Raw genomic sequence first — 20,363 nt, forward strand, 5'->3', positions numbered from 1 at the left:
CCTTTGTGGGCGTCAGCTCCCCGTGGAGATGAATGGGGACGTTCGGGCATCTCAACTGCAGTTTCCTGTAGTTCATCAGCTGCACTGGGTAGTCCGTTTTCTGGAGGCTCTCCCGTCAATCATCACAGCTGGAGACGTGATTTTTTTAAGTCAGATCTCAGCTGCTTTGGAGAGAAGAAAGGCTCCGATGAAAGAGGCACTTTCTCTGGTGTTCTGGGCATGGATTAGTTTGAAGCCAAGAGCTGGCTGTCCTTATCTCCACCCCCAAAGGTGTAGCTCCTGCAGCACTGCCAACAGTGAGTGCTGACAGCTGCGAAGGTTTCAGTGGCACACAAAAAAACAGCTCCCCTCCTTTCCCACAAAGCCAGGAGAACCCCAGTGGTCCCTCCTCCCTTCGGGCTCCCGTACAGTGCCTCCTGCTGCCACCGAGATCCAAACTACAAACCGCAGCTCGATTTCTGCGAGGACCTTTACCTCGAGCTCAAGTTGCTGGTTTTCTGGTCTGCAGCTGCTGTGCACAGCCGGGGCGGGGACGGAAGGTTACTCTGCCAGCGGGCGAGGGATCCTGCCCCATCAGGAGTGCTGCTACCCGCCAGAAGAGCGGTGCTATCCCGCCACGGGGGGGGCTGCTCCCCCGCGAGAGCGAAGGGATGCTGAGCGGCGAGAGATGCTCTCCCATAGCAGGAAGGAGGCGGCGAGCAGGTGCCGGCAGAGCCGGGCCGGGGCGGGGGGCGGGCCGGGGGCTGGCGGGGGGCGGGGGGCTGCCGGCAGCGCCCTCCCCGCCGGCCCGGGGGGCGCGGCTGCGGCGGAGGCGGCGGCGGCAGCGCAGCCGCGCGGAGCGGAGCGGGGCCGGGCCGGGCTGCAGGTGAGGGCGCGGGGGGCCGGGGCCGGGGCCGGGGCGGCTTCGCCTCGGGGGGACCCGCGGGGGCGGCGACACGAGCGGGGTCCCGGGGCCGCCCCCGCGCTCGGTGCCCCGGGAGCCCCGCATGCCCTCGGAGGGCTCCGGCCGTGGGGGGCTCCCCGTGCCCGGGCCGGGGGAGCGGCGCTGCCGGGCGGGTCCTGCTGCGCACCCGCGAACGCCCCCAAAACTTGCCGGGCGCGGGGGCGGCGCAGCCGGGCTGCGGGATGGATGCGCTCGGGGCACCGGCTGCTGCGGGTGCGCGCTCACACGGCTCTGACAGCTCCGCTCGCTTTCCCCTTAAAATAGTCTAATTAAAATAATAATGGTTTTTTAAAAACCCAGATGTGCTGCGGGGGAAGCGTGCCCCGGAACCCCCTTTTAATCACCCTACTCCTGAAAAGCAGAGCGCGAAATGCCGTGTAAAGCCCTGCCCGGAGCCCCCGAGCCTGTCCTGCAGAAGTTGGTCTGTTTGTGGTAACACCTTTTTGCATCGTTCTATCCAAGAGGTTCTGATGATGTTTCGAGGCAGAACTGCTTTTTTTTTTTTTTCCCCTAAGGTTGACACACATCTTACAACATCATGTCTTTGATGAGCACGCACGGTGTTAATTGAGGTTGCCATGGGAGGCATGCACGTAGTATAAATAAGCTCCGTTCTTGCCATGTGATTTCGCTTTTGTATTCCTCAAGCCTCCTTTTTGTATTCTCTGTTTTTTGCATATTGTCATATGGTGCATTAAAGATAAAAATATCTGCTGTCTCAGGGTGTAATTTCCCTAGCTGGAACTATAAGTGCATATGGAGCAGTGGGGAAAGGATTTAGCAAACCGTAGGAGAAGGAAATATGTGTGTGCCTGTGTAATAAGTATTCGCCATAATATGGACAGTTATATAAAAAAAAAGTCCCATTTTACCACAAAAAATAGCAAAATAGTACTTTGTATGATGGAACATCACTGGGTTGACATCTTGTGGCCTTATTTTGCCTTTGGATATTGATGCTAATTAGTGAAAAAAACCTGCTATAGTGCATCTAGCCGTAGTCTGACTCCCAAAATGAAATGTTTAGGGAGAAAAAACTTTTTGGTACTTTTCAAAAATTTCTCTCTAGGTCTTATCACTCGTTTATTGTGTTCCAGATCAAAAGATGAAAGCCTCGGTCATGCTTTGCAGCAAATTTCATGTAACACGAGAGGGGAACTGAAGCAGAAACTAAAGCCAAGGCAAAGCAGCATCTGACCTTGTCACTGGGGGGCAGAAAACAGCCGCTGGTTCCACTGGTGCTTCGATCAAACTCCATGGGCAATGAGGAATTGCAGAGAGCTCACAAAGTGCAAGTTCCTTTCAGGTCCGTGGGGTGAATAAAAACTGTTAATTACTGGCTTGATTTGTCATCCTTGAGGGGAAAAATAAAGGTATGTCAGACTGGCCATTATATGGTTAGACCAAGCACAACTGGAAGTGGATTGCTCCGGAGATGAGACTGACTGAGGCCAGCAAAGCCAAGGAGAAGCCTGTCCAACTCCACATCTCCCCGGGATTCCTTGGAGAGGTGATAAAATGAGTAATAAGGCGAAGTGGGAGTTATAAAGTGGATGCGACAGCTCCAGCAGAACTTCTCGCTGCCACGTACGCTCGTTACAAAGCAACTAACATTATTTGGAAATCTATTTGAGGAAAAAAAATGCACTTTGAGCATCTCTGTGGTTCTTCTGTCTGAAGCATTGATTAGGAAAATTGGCAGCACAACGCAAACAAAGGAGAAGAGAATATGGTGAAGGCAGCTAAGGAAATTCAAATGGAGAACCCAAGAGAGGCAGAGACTCCCAGCACAGGGGCCACATGTTCCCCGCCAGAGGAACAAGCAAAAAAACCCTCCATGCTCTGTTTTAAGAAGCGGAAGAAGTCCTGTAAGAAGGGGCTGGCTGTGAAGGATGCATGTGAAGGAGCCTCAGAGGAGAAAAGCCAATGTGTCAGCACTGACCGAGAGGAGGCAAAAGCTTCCAATCCATCACAATCCTCCAAAGGAGCCTGGGCAGCCATCAAAAACCTTGCCAGACCTGGGAGAAGGCAGAAGTCCTCCTCACGGAAGAAGGTGCCCTCTGATTCCCAAGTGCAGCTGGAGATGGATGCTGAGGAGAGCTGTGCTCAAGACCTCCCAAAGAAACGGGCAAGCTCTGGGGTGAAGATACCCTGTGTGAGGTTCTCCAGAGGCAAGAAAAAACCCAGCCCCTCAGAAGCAGTGGAGGAGTCAGAGGGCAGTGTTCAAGCAAATGAAGTGATGGGTGTTGTGAATAAGGCTAGTGTGGCTTGTGAAGAGCCAGAGGATTTGGCCCCGACGGACAAATCTGAATCCTTCAGCCCAGTCTCTGCACAGGAGGAGCAGGATATGGTGAAGCAGGAGCAGCATAGAATGAAAAAGGACCAGGATACAATGAAAGAGAAGCAGGATATAGTGAAGGAAGACCAGGATACGGTGAAAGAGGAGCAGGATATAGTGAAGGAAGACCAGGATACGGTGAAAGAGGAGCAGGATATAGTGAAGGAAGACCAGGATACGGTGAAAGAGGAGCAGGATATAGTGAAGGAAGACCAGGATACGGTGAAAGAGGAGCAGGATATAGTGAAGGAGGACCACGATACAGCTAAGGAAAGTGACACCTCTGTTGGGAAGAGTGAGCCCTTGACAGAGCCCACAGGTGATGCAGAGGAGCGTTCAGAGTGCACTGTTCAGTTGGAGATAACTGATTCAGAGACAGTTGATGAAACAGCCCAGGACAAACTGCAGGAGGGGAGCCTACCCCAAACCACCAATGATGTGGAGGGCAGGGAAGTTGCTCCTGAGGCTCCTGTTTCTAAAGATCAACCTGACAGTACCCCAGAAATCACAGAGTGGCAGGAAATCCCTAATATCTGCAAAGAGATGCCTGAAAGGGATGAATTGGAAAAGAGCATAAAACCTCCTGAGTGCAAAGCCGAGAAGGTAGTAACTGATTTCAGTGAGTTGGCATCTGGAGGTGATGTAGCAAGTGTGCAGGAGGCAGCAGGTGTGAAGGATGCAGCAGGTGTGAAGGATGCAGTGAGTGTGCAGAACGCAGAAAGCATGCGGGATGCTGTGAGTGTGCAGGATGCAGCAAGTGTGCAGGATGCAGTGAGCATGCAAGAGGCCGCGAGTGTGCAGGATGCAGCGAGTGTGCAGGATGCGGCAATCATGCCGGATGCCACAACTGTGCAGGATACAGCAAGTGCACAGGAGGCAGTGAGTGTGCAAGGGGCGGCAAGTGTGCAGGACACAGCAAGCATGACAGGTGCATCGACTGTGAAGGATACAGCAAATATGCAGGATGTCGTGAGTGTGCAGGAGGCAGCGAGTGTGCAGGATGCAGTGAATGCACAAGATATAGCAAGCATGAAGGATGCAGCAAGTGTGCAGGAGGCAGTGAGTGAGCAAGAGGCAGCAAGTGTGCAGGAGGCAGTGAGTGAGCAAGAGGCAGCAAGTGTACAGGCGGCAGTGAGTGAGCAAGAGGCAGCAAGTGTGCAGGAGGCAGTGAGTGAGCAAGAGGCAGCAGGTGTGCAGGAATGCTCCAGCCACCGGGTATTAGAGGCAAATGCAGGCCCTGGTGTCAGCATCGTCATCACCATCACCGAAGCTGAGGACTCTGACAACACCGACTCTGACCAGGCCTATGAGCCGTCCCCAGTTTTGCACCAAAAAAAGCAAAAAGGGAATAAAAAATCGGACAGAAATGCTGATGTTGGTCAAAAAGAGGGCCCCGAGGCTGGTGGCAGTCCCCAGGCAGAGGAGAAGGCTCTGGCTGACCAGGGTCACAGAACTGGGGAGCAGTACGAGTTGCTCCTCATGGAAACCGCCTCCTCCCTCGTGAAGGCGGCCATTCAGTCATCCATTGAGCAGCTGGTCAACGAAATGGCCCTGGAACAGAATAAACACAACAGCTTTCTGTGATGGCAGCCTTGCCCCAGAGAGAAAGAGTAGACAGAGTGATTTCAAGCTCCATTTGGCCTGCGGGGTGTGTGGAGAACTGCGAGCGCTCCCGGGGCCGAGGTGTAGTTAATTCTGCATGCCCGTTCAGTTGTGTGTCTATGTGAAACGGATCCTGGGATGTGGGCACACCCTCCTGAGTGCAGTGTGTCCCACGGGGCTTCAGACAGCACCTCTGACCACAGCTGCGGAAAAATTAAGGTGTTACAGTGACTGTATTTTCACTTATTGGCACATTTATGTCAAGGCCACATTTCTGCCCTCACCTGTTTCCCTGCTGTTCATGCTGTAGATCTGTACATATCATGTGTTTGAAGAAAGGTGCTGAGAGGCAGTGAGTGCCCAACCTGCTGCTGGGCTGGATTCGGGGCAGGCTGAAGCAGCTGGAGGTTTGCTGGGGCTTTATTGCCGATGAGGAAGAGCGACGTGTCTGCAATATTAGCATAAAAACATCGATGCCAGGCTGTGTTCTGTGCTGTGAACGGGCCCTCGCTAGGCACAGGAGCCAGCAACCGAGGCCACTGCTGTCACATGAAGCCGGCGGGTTCCAGCGAGCTCTCCCTCTCCTTCACTCGGCCTCTCCCCCTGTCAGGAGCAGCCTGCGCATCTCCAGACACGTTAAAGCTCAGCATCAGCCTCGCCTTGCTGACCCCGAGCTGCTCGAACGCCGAGAAAGCGACAGCGCCTCGTTGGCCGGGGGGTGCCCTGCTCGCCCCATTAAACTCCACGGGCAGAATTCCCCGCGGCGTCACGGGCGTGGGCTGGGCGGGGGCAGCCCTGCCGCAGGCAGCCCCTCTCCTCCCTCGCCTTCCTCCGTCCCCGTCCCGCTGTCGTGGTGAAGCTCTCCTCGGATGTAGCGTATTTTTTTATACATGGCATGTGATATAAATAGCAGTGAGCTGCATGCGTGTTAGCAAGTCAACATAGTTTGGGAAGCTGCAATGTGCTGCCGGCGCTGGGATTGCTTTGATTTGGTCTGAGTGCCGCTGGCATCCCTGGCTGCTGGCGGCAGCCTGTCCCGCACCGCTCCCCGCTCGCCGCAAAGCCCTCCTGCCTTCATCCAGCCCAGGCATCCCTTGGGAATCGTGCATTATGCCCGGCTCGCTGCCCGGCTGCTCTGGCACGCCATGTAGCTCGCTCTGAAACATGCAGGGAAAGGCTGGAGCAATCTTACCAAAGTCCTCAGGGAAAAGAATCCAGACATGAGGGCCTGAGGACGTGGCTGGAAAATGCCTGGACAAGCCTACTGCTGTGAAACCCCCGCGAACTGCCCTCCCTCGAGGGGGTTTGCACGGGCCTACCGTGTGTGTGTGTGTGTGTGTGTGTGTGTGTGTGTGTGTGTGTGTGTGTGTGCGTGTGTGTGTATGCGAGCATCGCCTCCAACTACCAGCTCTCCAGGAGAAAGGGGCCTTTTAATAATACGGGATTGCATCTGCATGGCGTCCAGCTGTGGGTGGGCAAGGCAGTGTGTTCCTCTGAGAAAATTCCCCTGCGTGTTCCTCAGCCGGCACAGGAATAGCAGCTGGGCAATTGCTCACTGACCACGCGCTGAGATTTCCCTTCCCGGCGTAGACTTGGGATTCCTGCTCAAATACAAGGGCTGTACCTGTCCCTCGTACCTGGTGCACAACCACGTTTTAAACCTCGATAAAACATCTCCTCAGTGTCACAACAGGACTGCCAGCAGCTAGAGCCACAGCTTGCAAGTAAAACTTAAACCCCAGAGGGTGGTAAAGAAAAATAAGTGTATTTTTTTTCCCTGTGAATTTGTTTATTAAGTTATCAGCTATTGATAATTCAGTGTGTACAATTTTAATGGCTTTGTACTTCATACTGGTCCTTCCAGGTATTTTGCCATAGTTTTGAAAAAGGGACTTTAAAAGGACTTTTAGCTGTACCTTTGGAGCTGCCACAGCACCCCAGGAAGAGCCGTCCTGATGCTGGGAGTGGCTTGTGGGATTACACTGGGCACTGTGGCAGGCTGGTGCTGAGCAAAGGGCTGCAGCATTGCTGTGGGATCCCACTGGAGTCAGCTGCAGAGGAGGATGTCCAAGCTTTAGTAAATAAACACAAAATTACCCCACAGGGCCAGGCTGTCATCCTCTGTCAGCCTGCTAAGCTGTTTTGGGAGGATTTTGTGTTATTTCAGTATTGCCTTTTAGGCGAAACATGTCTTCTAAAAAGGAGAATGGCAGAAATGCTTAGTCCAGACCTGCCCTGCGACTTGCACCATGTCAGGGGGTTGGGTTTGCATCCTCTCTTGTAGCTGGTTTTCCCTCTGTTACAGCTGTACATAGAACTGATAATTATTTCATTAAAGCTGAATGTACCTGTTGTTTTCTTGCCTTGTGATTGAGTGGGCAGTTATGGAGAGATTTTATATGTGAAAGGATTAACTCAAAGCGGTGCTCTGTTGTGTCCAGCTTTTTCAGGCAGTCATACAGTGAGCAGAGAGAAATCTTAATGTTGGTGGCAGATCCAAATTCTTTGGAGGTTTGTTCCTCCTTTGCCCTTTCTATGACACTTCCTTTTGCTTGTTGGTCAGTCACTTCCACTACAGAGTCCTGGCTGCCCAGGGACTGCTATAAGGAGTTTGTGAAGGATCACAAATCTCTGGCAGCTAAGAAAAGCCATCCTGCTGCCCCATGATTAAATTCCCTATCAGATACCCCGTGGCACCAGAGGAAAATGTTTGAGGCTCTGCAGACTGACAAGGGTCAAACCCCACTGCCCATGGAATGGTACAGCTCTGATTCCATGCAGGTGGTTTGGTTTTCTCTGTGAGCTGCTGGCTCCTGCCTCCTGCTCCCAAGGCTTGGGATTGCTGTTTCCAGGTGCACAGTTTGGTGCTGACAACGTTCAGGTTGGGGCTGGCATTTTGGGAGGGGGAGCACTGTCACTTTCTGTGACAGATCAAATCGGTCCCACACCCTAATTGTTGTTTTTTGCATAACGTCCTTCATTGTAATTTCTTGAGACACTTTAAAACATACACAAAATAGGGGGCAAAGAAGTTATACATTTTTAACAGTATTAATACTATTTATTCTTTCAGGTTTACAGAACAAAATATAGGCTCATAACAGCTGCTAATGACTTAATTAAGACTCTCTACTCCTTCCTTATGATTAGAGAGTAGAACATTAATAAAACATTTATTCTTTCATAGAAGAAATTATAAATTTACTATTGTGAAAGAGTGCTGGGCCAGGGAGCCTGTGAGGATGTGGCTATGTGGCTGTGCCAGAGCACCAAAGGGTGGCCTGACTTCAGTACCATCATCCTTACCAACAGCTAAAATAATCTGGAATTATCACAGGACCACAGGATCATTTGGGTTGAAAAAGACCTCTAAGATCATCAAGCACTGCCAAAGTCACCACTAAACCATGTCCCCAGGTGCCACAGCTACATATTCTTTTAAATCCCTCCACGGATGGTGACTCCACCACTGCCCTGGGCAGCCTGTTCCAATGCTGGACACTCCTCTCAGGAAAGAATTTTATCCTGATATCCAAACATTTTTATAGCCCTATTCAGCTTGCTTCTGAGCTGTCTGGCTCCTTACCCAGAAATTCATTGCTTGCTGCCCTCTGACTAATGGAAGTGGTTCTTCTGCTCACCCCACAGCCTGTGCTGCTGCTTTTGTCCCAGACATTTCCAGTGTTCTCCTCAGTGGGGACAATTCTGCTCTATATCCAACAAGTTCCCTATCCCTGCTTTGCTGTGTCATTTCGAATATTTTCATCTCCCACAGCTTTTTTACATTAGCAGCAAAGAAAAGGGTGTTTTAATAGTATAACTCATACCCAGAAAGGCTTCCAGCGGGATAAAAAGCTTTTCTATTAAGTCAACCCTGAGCCCAGCAGAAAACAAGTGTATCCATTGAAAAGTTCCTTGTGGAAACTGCCCGTAGACAATGATGGCACAAACAAATATTGCATTTTCTTTCCCGCCCTGGGACACCAGAAGTGCATTAGAAATACACAGGACTGAATCTCCAGCTGCTGAAGGTCATGTCAGCTCCAGAGGCTTCAAAGGACTGACTCTACAGCAGCCAGGAATCTGGTGCTTGAATCCAAGGTTGTGGCGGCTTTTGTTGTTGTTTTTGTGGGGTTTGGGTTCTTGGATTTTGGCTTTTTGGACTTTTTTTTCACAAATGTCTGTAAGAAATTGAGTAAATTCACAAAATTCGCAGGAATCCTGGTTTGCACTTGGGATGGATGGATGGATGCCAGACCCACATGTTACAGGCAGTGAAGCCTTAATATTTCCTGTGTTATAGATAGAACCTTTCAACATGAGTAACTCAAAATGAACTGCTCCAAGGAAACAGATGGATTTAAATAATTGCTTTAATATGATTTTACCTCTGCAGTTTTATTTCCCAGAGAAATGGTTCTTGTCAGCTCTTGTTGGGTAGTACTAAAATAATGAAATACTTTTCATTTGCAAACAGACAAAATCTTAACATTAAATGTGGCTTTTAAAACAAAAACTAATCAGAGGATGTTATTTCTTATATAGTTATTTAAGCTACAATATAGGTTAATGTTTTTTGGGGGGCACAGCTTTCATGTGTCTTCCTTTTTGTAGACAATTGTGAGGAGTGCAGTTCTGTGCTAAATGATGGGATTTTTCTGCAGTGGGGTTTAAATCCACATAGCCAAAAAGTGGATTTCAGCAAAAATACCCAAGCCCAACATTTTAAAGTAGGTTTTGTTATATAAAAACTGACAAACAGGCTGGATACAAAAGGGGGGGGGGAGATGGTAAGAAAACACGTTTTGCAATTCAGATTGTTAAGATGAAAGTATCATCTGCAGCTCGAGCCGGCAGTCACCCTGTCAGTCCTAAAGTTAGACCTCGCAGAGATATCTGCCTTCCACACCTCTTTAATCTGGGAGACGTGACAGCCCCTATCAGGACGGGTGCTCCAGCAGGGTCCCTTCTGTAGGTACCGCTGTCCTTTCGGGAGGCGCCTCTCCGATGCCAGCTCCTTACCGGTGCACGGACACACCGAGCATCGCTTCGCCGTAGTCCCTGAGAGAAGATTTCAGTCTGGAATCCCGGATCTCTGCGCCCCAGCGCCAGTCACCGGTGTCACATTCGCTGTCAGCATTTGCCATCTGAATGCAGACTCCAGGCCGCGGTGCCGGTGTGTCAGGGCTCGGCGCGGTGACAGCGCGGCGTGACGGGGAGCCCGGTGACATGGCAGCTGGGTGGGAAGCTCAAGGACTGCGACTCCTACGGAGCTCCCGAGCATCCCCCCGGGAAGGGGGAGCGGCGCATCCCCGCTGCTGCCGGCAGCCCCCGCCGCTCCCCGCCTGCCAAACCTCCCAGACTGCGCCGCACGAAGGCGTCGGGCTCCGGCGCAGCCCAGACAGCCTGAAAACGAATTTGCATTCCATTTCCTAGCTGGAGCAAGGCAGGGGAGGCCGAGGCGCTGGGAGACTCGAGTCCCGGAGCTCCCTGACGTGTGTCGGGCAGCCTGCGGGCTGGGGGCCCGGCGGGCGAGTGCAACAGGCGCAACAGGAAGGCGCACCCGCACCCCGATCATTAGAGCGATGAGTAAGCTAATCCCGAAAACAGCCTGGTGGGGGATGCTCGGCCCTAATGACAGGCTGGGGCCCCTGCCCTGCCGGCTCCAGCCGTGCTGCGGGTGGCGGAGGCGGCCGGAGCGGGTCCCTCCCGGGATGGCTGCGGGCAAAGGGGTGACGCGGAGCTGCGGCCGGAGCTCGGCGAGGCTGCACGCCCACCGCCGGATCCTGCCTCCATGGCTGACACCACTGTCTGCCTGCCTCGAGGTTATTCTCCTGCATCCATCACCCCTCGACGGCCCGCTCCCAGACCCTGCCCTAGCGCCTAAAACCAATGCGTTGCCAATCCCAGCGATTGCCAGGAGGGACAGAGGGCTTTAGACAGCGTTTTCTTAACAGCGATTGGGCCAGCAACAGGAGGATTCACACGGACTAAACATTGCTGCAGTGCCCTGTGCATCCCGGGGGGTGCCCCCAAGGCACGGACTGCCTGGAACCCCCAAAGCTTCCCAGGGCCATCTTCACTCAGGTGAAACCCAGTGCAGCAGAGAAGGCTGAGAGCTTTGCCCTGCCTCTGTTTCGAGGGTGTAGCCTCTGGTTTAGAACAGTTGGTGGAGAACATTTCCTCTCCTAGGCTGCTTTTGAAGTAGTGTCATTACTTTTTCTTAATGAAACATGCAAATCCTGTAGTTGCTGCGGTTGCATCTCAGGGAACTCAGTCTTGACAGAGCTCTGGTTGTAAATATTTAACCAGCATGTAATTTAGGGCACATCTGTCCTCATTACCTTTTCCCTCACGATTTCTTATTGCTCAGAATGTATTTTCCTAGCGCTGGACTGCTGGGAAGCCCACTCTGTGGCAGTCTTTTTTGGCAGTCCTGGACAACAGGGGAAGAGACTGAGTTTTATTAAACTGAGAACCTGAAGATCATGGCAGAGGTATGGCACAGCCTGGCTGGCTGATTGCTGTGGGAGGCCTCCATAAGCCATGAAGAAACCTCACATTTTGGCCACTGATAGCACATCGTTCCCTTCAGTGATGCTGAATTGCATATGCTGAAGTCACTTTTCACTGCAGCTCTGAAGACTTCACACAGGATGAATACTCTGTCTCCAAAATACCAGAAAACTCTTCAGTATCAGCATTACACTGAAGAAATGAAATCTCACGATAGCAGTATTTCATGGCCTTATTTTTAACTGTAATTCTCACTGCTTTAGGTTTACATTCCAACAGCAAATTTCATTTCCATGTTCAAACTTCTCAGTGTGCACAAAAGCAAGATTCTCAGTAAAATAACCAGACCCCACACTGTAAGGGGGGGATAAATACACTTTTGTCCACACACTTTGCTGCACTCTAAGAAGCCAGAGAAACACAGACCCTGTTGGATCCAGAAGCATCAGAGCACTAAAAATATTTCAAAATATTTCAAATTATCTATCTTGAAATTGTTTCTCATGCTTTGATGGCTGAGCAAGCTAACAGTCAGCATTTTGCAGCCAGCACCCAGATACATGATGACAGCCACTACTGCACTTAGTGGCATTTCAGAGGTTCACTTGAGCTGGCTGAGGAGCCTGCTCATGCTCAGGGGCTTTGGCAGGGGGATCTGAGCCCCAGTCTTTTAATCTTTACATAAAATATGAGCTGCAGAGCCCACAGACAAGGCACTTCAATAACTGTGGTTCATCAGCTCAGTACTCCTAATGATGGAACCCCTCCAGAGCACGAAGCAAATCTCCAAGGATCCCCTGGAGCTTTGGGACTTCTAGCCTTGAAGTATTCCCACCCTGGGGCTTTCTTTGCCTAAGCCCATGTGCATCTATTAACCACAGATATCTGGAAGGAATCACTAGTATAATTATTCTACACACTGTGACAATTTTTTTTTTTTTTTAAATCAAACTCCAACAAGAAATGAGTATTTTTCAAACCCAGCTGTGCAAGTCAGGCAGCTTTTCAAGCATGCACTGGCATAAAGGTTAAGCACCTCAGTAATTCAAGTGTCTTCCACATACAGTAATAAAACTTCTCATGATTTATCCAGGAGCAGCTGCTGCCCTTGCTTACCAAATGCAACTGCCCTGTAAAATTATTTTCTATTCATAAGACTTGGAGAAAATTATGTTTTTATGTTAACATAACTTGGAGCTGATGACTTCTGTCTCCAGCTTTTCCTTCTGCTTTAATTATAACAGTGCTTTAACATTTGCAGTAGAAAACTGCTGAAAATGCATTTCTTGTATTGCAAATGATGAAAAAAAAGGGTCTTTGGCAGATGTTTGATGTCACAGGTGTTCAATCCCACAAAGGTTAAGCAAAGTACACCTTTAAAAGGAGGTGTGAGGATGACAGAAAATAATTGTTTACAGTTGTGTCTATCCAAGGATACTCAGGACATGAACATAGCCCTGGTTTATGTCCAATTCGGCTTTACTGCTGTATTTGGAGTCACTGCCATGGAGTCACTCCTACAGCACATACAGCTGGAGTGACGTTTGGCTCTTTTGCCCGAGATCACAGCTTTTATAAAAGCTCCCTTTTTAATAGGCAAGAAGCGAACAAAACAGCCCAGCCCACGCACCTGAGGATGAGCAGCGTGTCCCAGAAATGCCTTGGGCACTGCTGCTTGCTGTCCCCAATACTGAGCTCTATTACCGCTACCCCATTACCTCTGCAGAGACATCAAGAGCCCTTTGACTTTCAATACCGATTACTTCAGGCAATTTAGGCGCCTATTGGACGATCCGAGGTGCCTATCTACTGACTGAATAGCAAATATTCTGTGCCTCTAGAGCTCATCTCTACAGCTCTAGCCACCCCAGGAAATGCTTCTCTCTGTTTTCAGATTAAATGCTGGAAGCCGAGGGAAGCAAGGAGCACCTGGAGAAGCTAGCCCACTCAGTAAAGCGTCACATACAAATCGGGAATGGCCATAAAATACCTTTTTCTTTTTTTTTTTCTTTTTTTTTTTTTTTTTTTAACCCCTCATGTAGAAATAAGAGGTCAGAGGAAGCCGGAGGGCATTTCCCCAGTTATGAGCAGCGTGTGCTGGATGTGATTTAGCTGATGCTATTAGGCTGGGAGAGAGGCAGAGAAGGCTCTCTTCTAGGAAATGCTCTGTGTGAACGGCTCCGTGCTCAGATGCAGCATTCACAGGCCTGGGTGTCGGCTGGGTTCTCTTTGTTTGCTTGTTTTCAAGAACGGTTTTTTAAGCAGAGTTCAAATGCGTTCACACCAGAGCAGCTTTAATGGGTACACGCAGCAAAAGGAGCACTGGGGCTTGCAGGGAAGCACATCCCAAACCACAGCCTGCATTTTGCCACACCATCTCGGCAGGCTCAGGGACTGCTTGTTTTGCCCCTTTGTCTTGAAACACAGTTTGGCAGCTCTCAGTGGCCAATCCATCCCCCGGAGTGTGCAGCTCCCTGCCCAGAAGAAGCAGCAACCGCCCTTACAAAGACCTCAGATGGTCTTTTAATTCGGCAGTGATTTAATTGCAGCTCTTGCTCCAGGACAGTATCAAAGACAGCTCAAGAGTCCCGACTACAAAGAGCTCTGGAGCAGGCGTTCTGACAGCAAACTGTTCTCACCATTGTTCAGGCTCCCCCTTTCCAAAGGCTCCACCAGGACTGGCAGGAAGCCTCCAGCTTCTCAAAAACTGGGTAATGAGATTACAGGAGCAGCTCACGAGGCTTTTCCTCTGCGCTGGGGAAGAGCCCTCTGCTCTCCAAGAACTCCGTGTGCCTCCTCGGGGCCTTCTGATTAACAGCATCTCTGAGGGGTGGGCTGCAGCCCATCTGCAGGGACATTTCAGCTGAAAAACTAGGGAGGGACAAACTATGAATTCAAGGGGCATATGTGTAACTTTAACCCCTTCTTGGATATTACCCTTCAGATAACAAATAATGATAAATAAAAAGCAACCTGGTCTAGTGGACAGTGTCCCTGCCTATGGTAGGAGGGCTGGAACTAGAGCATCTTTAATGTCCCTTCCATCCCAAACCATTCTATGATGACATGAAAGGCAAAAAACTTGCATGTTACCATTTCACAGTGGCTCTGCAAACAGAGAAAAAACAACACGCTGTGTATTTGCTCTGAGCAAATATACAGATTGTAATGTTTAAGAATGTGTTTACTCGAAGCTGTTTATAAAGTCAGAAATAATTTTCACTCGGAAAATATGCGTGTGGCATTTGGTCCTGTAAAGACTTAAGTTAGGGTATGTCTCCTCTCAAGGAAGAGAGGACACTCCTTTCAGCTTTCCTTCCTCCCTGTAGAGAAGACAGTCCAATACTGGAACGTGGTCCTAGAGGAGCATCAAAATCTGTCCTTGCTTATGCAGTAGCAGTGAATGAGGGAGGAGTAGGAAGGAGGAAAAACACATGCAAATCCCTAGAGTTCAAAAGTAAATTTAGAAGACAGATGAGGACTCCAGGGCTTGTCAAAATTAAGCTTGCCACCCCTACATCAACACTGCCAGTTCCCTTGAAAAGAGCAGCCTTATGGCTCCTGCAAATATTTATGCAGAAATTTATTAACTGCAGTTACGTGAACAACATGAACTTCAGGATTCATCTCCTTGAGATATTTATTTTCATTAAAAACAAACTGGGAAACGCAATACATATTTCCCTCTACACTTCAATCCATCTGGTTTCAGAGGAGCAATTCTATGGAATACAAACAGTCCTAGGCACCACACAAAGCACTAGACAATGTTTAAACCTCACACTCAGCAATATAGCCTCAACTCCAGCAAAGCAGAGCAGGAGTAAGTTCACATTCAGGAAAAACATAACAGAGTTACATGGATGCCCCCAAGAAGAACTGAGATGGGAATTTGCTAGAGTTGAAAAGTTAGAGAAGTAAAAAAAAAGCAAGTACATAGATCAAAGTACACAGTCCTTCACAGTTACTTCAGAGGTGAGGGGAATGGTGGTTCAAGAAAATCAGCTGCACAGAACAGCCACTCCCTAGGTGGAGAATGCCAAAACATCCAGTTTCAGCATCTCACGGGAGAGAATTACTCTACCAGGATGGTATCAACGCTTTCCTGGATGAGAGCTGACTCCAGTATACATTCATCTAAGTGCTCTTGGGACAAGCTGGAGCTCTTACCCACACCCTCGCTGTCACAGTAAGGGTGAAACCTGGGGGTGGCGGGGCTCTCCAGCCGCTGGCAGCGGCCATACTTGTGCTGCTTTCCTCTGTGCGTGTACATGTGCTCCAGCAGCTGGCTCTTCCGGAAAAACGTGCGGCCGCAGACGGTGCAGCTGATCTTTCTCTTTCTCGAGAAAGAAAAGTTACAGTTCAACTCCACCGGTTCGTGGTCCTTGGAGATGAGGGAGAGCTGTCCGATCTGCAGAGGCTCCAGGTCGCTGCAGCTCGGATGCTCCAGCTGATGCTCATCCTCCTTGAGGAGGAAGGCCCCGAGGCGATGGCCATCACCGGGCTCCCTGTCCTCAGCAAGAGGCTGCACCTCCCCCAGGTCACTGCTCTCCAGGATGGAGGCCGGGACACCGAAGGGCAACGAGCCCGAGACGTGGGTGTGCAAGTGCTGCCGCAGCCCCTCGCGCGAGTCGAAGCGCTCCCCGCAGTAGTGGCACAAGTGCACCTTGAGGCTGCCCTTGGCAAAGACAGGGCTGGCTACCTCCGGAGAAGGAGGGGTGCAGCTCTGGGACACCACGGGCTCCGAGTCGCACCTCTCCTGCTTTATGGAAACCGAGAGCTTTGGGCGCTCCTCTGCCGGCTTAGCCAGAGCCGCGGGCTGGGCCGAGGGGCGAGAGACCTGCTGCTCCAGGGGGCCGTCGTCCAGGCCGATGGCCAGGGACAGCTGCAGCTGGGGGTGGTCACCCTGGGCTGCAGACCTGCCCCCCGCCTTGGGCAGGCTCTCCTTGGCTCCCAGGCGCTCCTTTGCCAGCTTGTGTGCCGTAGAGATCTGGATCCCGTACAAGTTGGAGGACTGGACCGGCTCTGGGGAGAAGGCCTGGTTCATCTCGATGGCGATGTGGGAGAGGTGGTCGGCGTGCAGAAAGCGGATGCCCTCCTCCAGTCGGCTCTGGCTGACAGTCTGCTTTGGCCCTTTCCCAGTGTACATGATATGTAACAAGTAACTAAATATGTCAGGCTGGATGTCTGTAGGCTGAATTTTTATGCATTCGCTGAAACAAAAGAGATGATTAAGTACATACAGGGATCCAAATCCTGATCCACTACCTGCCCATTTGCTGTGAGGGAGCTTTTACAAGCAGCACTCCCTGCCAAGCCCTGCAGAAATGCAGCAGCTCTGTTTGCAAAGCCAAGTGCCTGAGTCCGCGTTTATCCCTGTGATTCTGAAGAACATGTGCACTACTGCAGCTGAGGCTGGTGCAGGTGACCAGCCCTGGCCACCCCATCCCTCCCATGCAGGGCCAGCTGCAGCCACACAGCACCACAGCGATGCCATGCAAGCTCTGCATCACCAATGTGTGCCACTCCATTTATTTAAGTAATAAATTCAGCTGCCAGTACTGTGCAATCTTGATGAGCATTGCACTTAAGTGTCAGCAAACAACATCCATAGGGAAGGGCAGTTAAGTCATCTCACTTCCAGCCAAGGGGCGATGCAGCTGATCCTAAAGGTTATCTGGCAAAGGTGCTGGAGGCCACAATCCTCAGGATGGAGGGGGAATGAAGAAGGGTTTAATCCATTACAAGCAGTCAGGCCCAGGTCAAAGGCCAGACTGGCAACACTGCTGTTGTTATACCTGCAGAACTACTCCTGACCTGGCCAGGTTAGGCATGTGAACAACAGCTTGAAACGAATTGATGATCTCAGTCTCAGCCCTTATCTCCAAGAGTCTGAAGCACAGAACTGTGATAAGGCCACAGCTTCTCGACTGTTTCAAGCCTGTGGATCCTGCCAGAAAGGACAGTCTCACCCAGCAAGTTTGACTACAACCTAAGGCAAAGTACTGGACATATTACACACGGGCAGGAGATACCACGATATCCCTGGATTCCAAATCTGCAAGGTCCTCTCTGCAGGAAGATAGTGGTACTCACGTGCTTTATTTACCTGGTCACACAAATGTCTCATCTCCAAAGTCAGGGTCTGGTGTTATATGCTGACTAAAAAAGTGGTTTTAAAGGGCAGCACGTTCCAGACTGGGATTGTTTAGGGAGCCAAGGCCTGTGTTGGGTTAGGAAAATAATCTCAGGCCATCTAACATCCCCATTTTTAGCCTTTTAGATATTTATACCTTTAGAAAGAAGAAAAAGAAGAATGCTGAGAGCGGTCAAAGGATAGGAGGAGAGCTGTGTGTTCTTACCTCGTCTGATGAATAAATATCATCTTAAAATAGTTTGAAAAAGCAGCGAGCACCGCTCTGTGGGCTTTGAAGTAAACATCTCCAATGGCAACTGTGCAGTCACACAGAAAGCCAAACTCCCGCTGCATGTTCAGCTGCTGGAGGAGGAGGACGCTGTGGCCGGTGGTATCCATGGCGTGCCTAGGAGCAAGGGAACAAGATGTTCGTCTCATTAAGAAATCAGAGAACTCCCAAAGGCTCAAATATTGACTTCTCACCACCGAAACGAGATGGACGCCTGCCATGGAGCCTCTTCCCTCCTCCACATGGTCCCTATACCCCAATGTAACAGTTTCTCCTTCCGATACCACCGCCGTTGCTCAAACCCACGACCAAGGAGCTCAAGCCCTCACGGGGACTTTTCCATCTGCCAGCTACACTCGGAGATGCGTCTCCGCTGATTACCTACGCTCCGTGGGGTGTCAGCACTAACTTTAACCCTGGCTCGCGTTTTCCCTCTGATCTGACGGTGCTTTCTACTACCCCGGAGGCGCGGCGGCAGCGCGGGGGAGCGGGGCCGATCCCGGCGGCTCCGGCACAGAGGAGCCCTGTGCGCCCAACAAAGCCCCCATTGTGCGGGCTGAGCCGCCCTCGCCCCGCCCCGCCTCGCCAGCGGCCCCTGAGCAAATAAACGCTGATATTTGCTATTGTCTCCGCAGAAAATTATTTTCGGGGCGGGGGGGGGAAGGAGGGAACACGACACGCGGCGGGAGGCGTCGAGCACGGCCCGCCCGCGGCCCGGGAGCAGCGCCCTCCCGGCCCGGCCCCGCGGCTCCCCGCGCCCGCGCAGCCGCTTACCCGCGCGGAAGCGCCGCGACCGCCCGCCCCCGCTGCCCGCCCGGCGGATGGGGTGGGCGCTGCCCCCCCGCGCTTCCTGCCGGGCGGGCCGGGCCCCGCCGGGCGGGCAGGGCTGGCCTTCTCCCGGGAAAGGCGAGCGCGGCCCTCGGCGCGGCCCCGGCGCTGCGCTGGGCGCGGCCCCTGCGCGCCTGCGGGCGGCACTGCCCGCGCTGCTCGCCCGCAGCCCCTGCGCCAGGGTGGGAAAGAGCATGTGCACCCCCGTGGTGGTGTTTTTTTTTTTTTTTTTTTTTTTGTTTTTTTTTTTTTTTTTTTTTTTTTTTTTGTGTGTGTGTGTGTGTGTGTGTTTTCCCGTGCTTTGCCAAAGGCATCATCACCCTGGGCTGAGGGGCTTGTCTTCTAAATCGCCCAGCGGCGGAGCGTCGTCTGCTGAGCGCCTCAGCTCTTGGCATAAAGTGAGTGGAGGGTTGATTGATTTTTTTTTTTTTTTTTTTTAACAGAAAAGAAAAGAAAAAGGAGCTTCCCCCGGTCTGGCCGCTCGTAAGAATGGATGAGATGACAAGATAGCATCTTGGTCTCACCAATGTCTGCGGCCTCTGTCCTGTGTGCTGCTTTAGCCACCACCAGTCCTGGGGACTCACCATTTCTCTGTCAGGCCGCCTGCAGTCGCTCACTGATGTTAAACCAGGGGTTATTTTAGGCGAGAGCAGCTGTGCCGGGTGAGGTGCCAGGCAGAGGAGGAGGCACTCCCGCCCTCCCCGCGATTGTCTGGCCAGCAGCAGCCCCTCCCGAGGGTCCCCCTGAGCCCCACCCCTCCGCTCTGGCACTCACTACAACCTCGGAGGTGTCCTTCCGATGAAAGTTACCGAATTGCATTCTAAACCTGTTCAAACTTCCAGTCCATACAGCGTCCTGCTGCCACCAGGCTAATTTGATATTCACACGTTTTTTTGCCAGCTGGAAAAGGCAATGAAAATCACTGTTTGTGTGCTTTTGTCATGATTTTGGTGCAGTTTCCAAGATCCGTCACACCCACCTCCTCCACGGCATCTCTGCTGACTCAGGGCCTCTGCAGAAGACATTCAGTGCCTCGGATCATCCCTCTTGGTTTCCTCTCAGCATTTGATAGTTTGTAGTCCATTTTCTTATTGCATCCCCATAACTGCAATTCTCGAATATTTAAGGCAAATAATACCCCTGGCCACCAGAATGCATCAGCTTATCAGTTTCCAGGCAGCCTGAGCCTGGGTGGATGATGAAGATGGGCTGAGAGATGACAGACCGTAGGCTCCAAAGCATTTTCATCCATGTGTTTGCTGCTTATCCCACTGACCAGCACAGCTTTATCTTTTCTATTGCCGTACATTTTATTTCTTCTATTTTAAATACATATTTTAAATATAAAGTTCACAGGACTCAGGGACCATATCTCCCTGTGTTTCCCTGTGTTTGCTGTGTTTGTGCAGCAGCAGAACTGATAGATCATGGAGCTATAATCCTGCTGCTCCAATAAATATCAGTAGCCACTTTTCTTCCCCAAAAGAGGTTGGCAGTAGGTGGCTCAAGGTTTAATACTCTGTTTTGGGTTATTTAACATATTTATTAACCTGCGTACAGAGTGAGTTGCTATTTGCAGATAGCATGTTATTTATTTAAATGATTAATTATTTACATGTTATTTATGTTGACTCTGGTCCAAAGAGGACATTGAAGAGCTTCAGAGAAACCAGAGCCAAACTGATGAAAGCAGAGGTGTGGAATGAAATCT

At 51.0% G+C, this 20,363-nt stretch overlaps 2 protein-coding genes across 3 annotated transcripts; one reads left to right on the top strand and one right to left on the bottom strand.

Annotated features, from left to right (window-relative positions):
- Nucleotides 1-793: 793 nt before the first annotated feature.
- On the top strand, nucleotides 794-7,235 carry AKAP5 (A-kinase anchoring protein 5). The gene is made up of 2 exons (XM_066321635.1): nucleotides 794-865; nucleotides 2,041-7,235. Exon 2 carries the CDS (start codon nucleotides 2,673-2,675, stop codon nucleotides 4,863-4,865), a length of 2,193 nt encoding a protein of 730 aa, XP_066177732.1. The 5' UTR covers nucleotides 794-865; nucleotides 2,041-2,672; the 3' UTR covers nucleotides 4,866-7,235.
- A 7,779-nt stretch (nucleotides 7,236-15,014) lies between these two features.
- On the bottom strand, nucleotides 15,015-18,455 carry ZBTB25 (zinc finger and BTB domain containing 25). 2 transcript variants are annotated; one of them, XM_066321636.1, is made up of 3 exons: nucleotides 18,019-18,455; nucleotides 17,762-17,941; nucleotides 15,015-16,612 (listed from the first exon to the last, which is right to left on the bottom strand). In XM_066321636.1, the coding sequence occupies exons 1-3, from the start codon at nucleotides 18,066-18,068 to the stop codon at nucleotides 15,475-15,477; spliced, it is 1,368 nt and encodes a 455-aa protein (XP_066177733.1). In that variant the 5' UTR covers nucleotides 18,069-18,455; the 3' UTR covers nucleotides 15,015-15,474. The 2 variants fall into 2 exon arrangements, with proteins under 2 accessions (XP_066177733.1, XP_066177734.1); XM_066321637.1 differs by lacking the exons at nucleotides 17,762-17,941; nucleotides 18,019-18,455 and adding an exon at nucleotides 16,962-17,754.
- Nucleotides 18,456-20,363: the final 1,908 nt, after the last annotated feature.

The sequence above is a fragment of the Sylvia atricapilla genome, chromosome 6, assembly GCF_009819655.1.
Source record: "Sylvia atricapilla isolate bSylAtr1 chromosome 6, bSylAtr1.pri, whole genome shotgun sequence".
NCBI classification, from domain to species: domain Eukaryota; kingdom Metazoa; phylum Chordata; class Aves; order Passeriformes; family Sylviidae; genus Sylvia; species Sylvia atricapilla.

What these genes read in the sequence shown, in the direction of transcription:
- AKAP5 (XM_066321635.1), top strand. Translation starts at nt 2,673, where the DNA reads ATGGTGAAGGCAGCTAAGGAAATTCAAATGGAGAACCCAAGAGAGGCA.
- ZBTB25 (XM_066321636.1), bottom strand. Translation starts at nt 18,068, where the DNA reads ATGTGGAGGAGGGAAGAGGCTCCATGGCAGGCGTCCATCTCGTTTCGG. An exon ending in GCGTCCATCTCGTTTCGGTG is followed by an intron (nt 17,942 to 18,018) that starts GTGAGAAGTCAA and finishes CCTTGCTCCTAG; the next exon opens with GCACGCCATGGATACCACCG. An exon ending in ATATTTATTCATCAGACGAG is followed by an intron (nt 16,613 to 17,761) that starts GTAAGAACACAC and finishes CTTTTGTTTCAG; the next exon opens with CGAATGCATAAAAATTCAGC.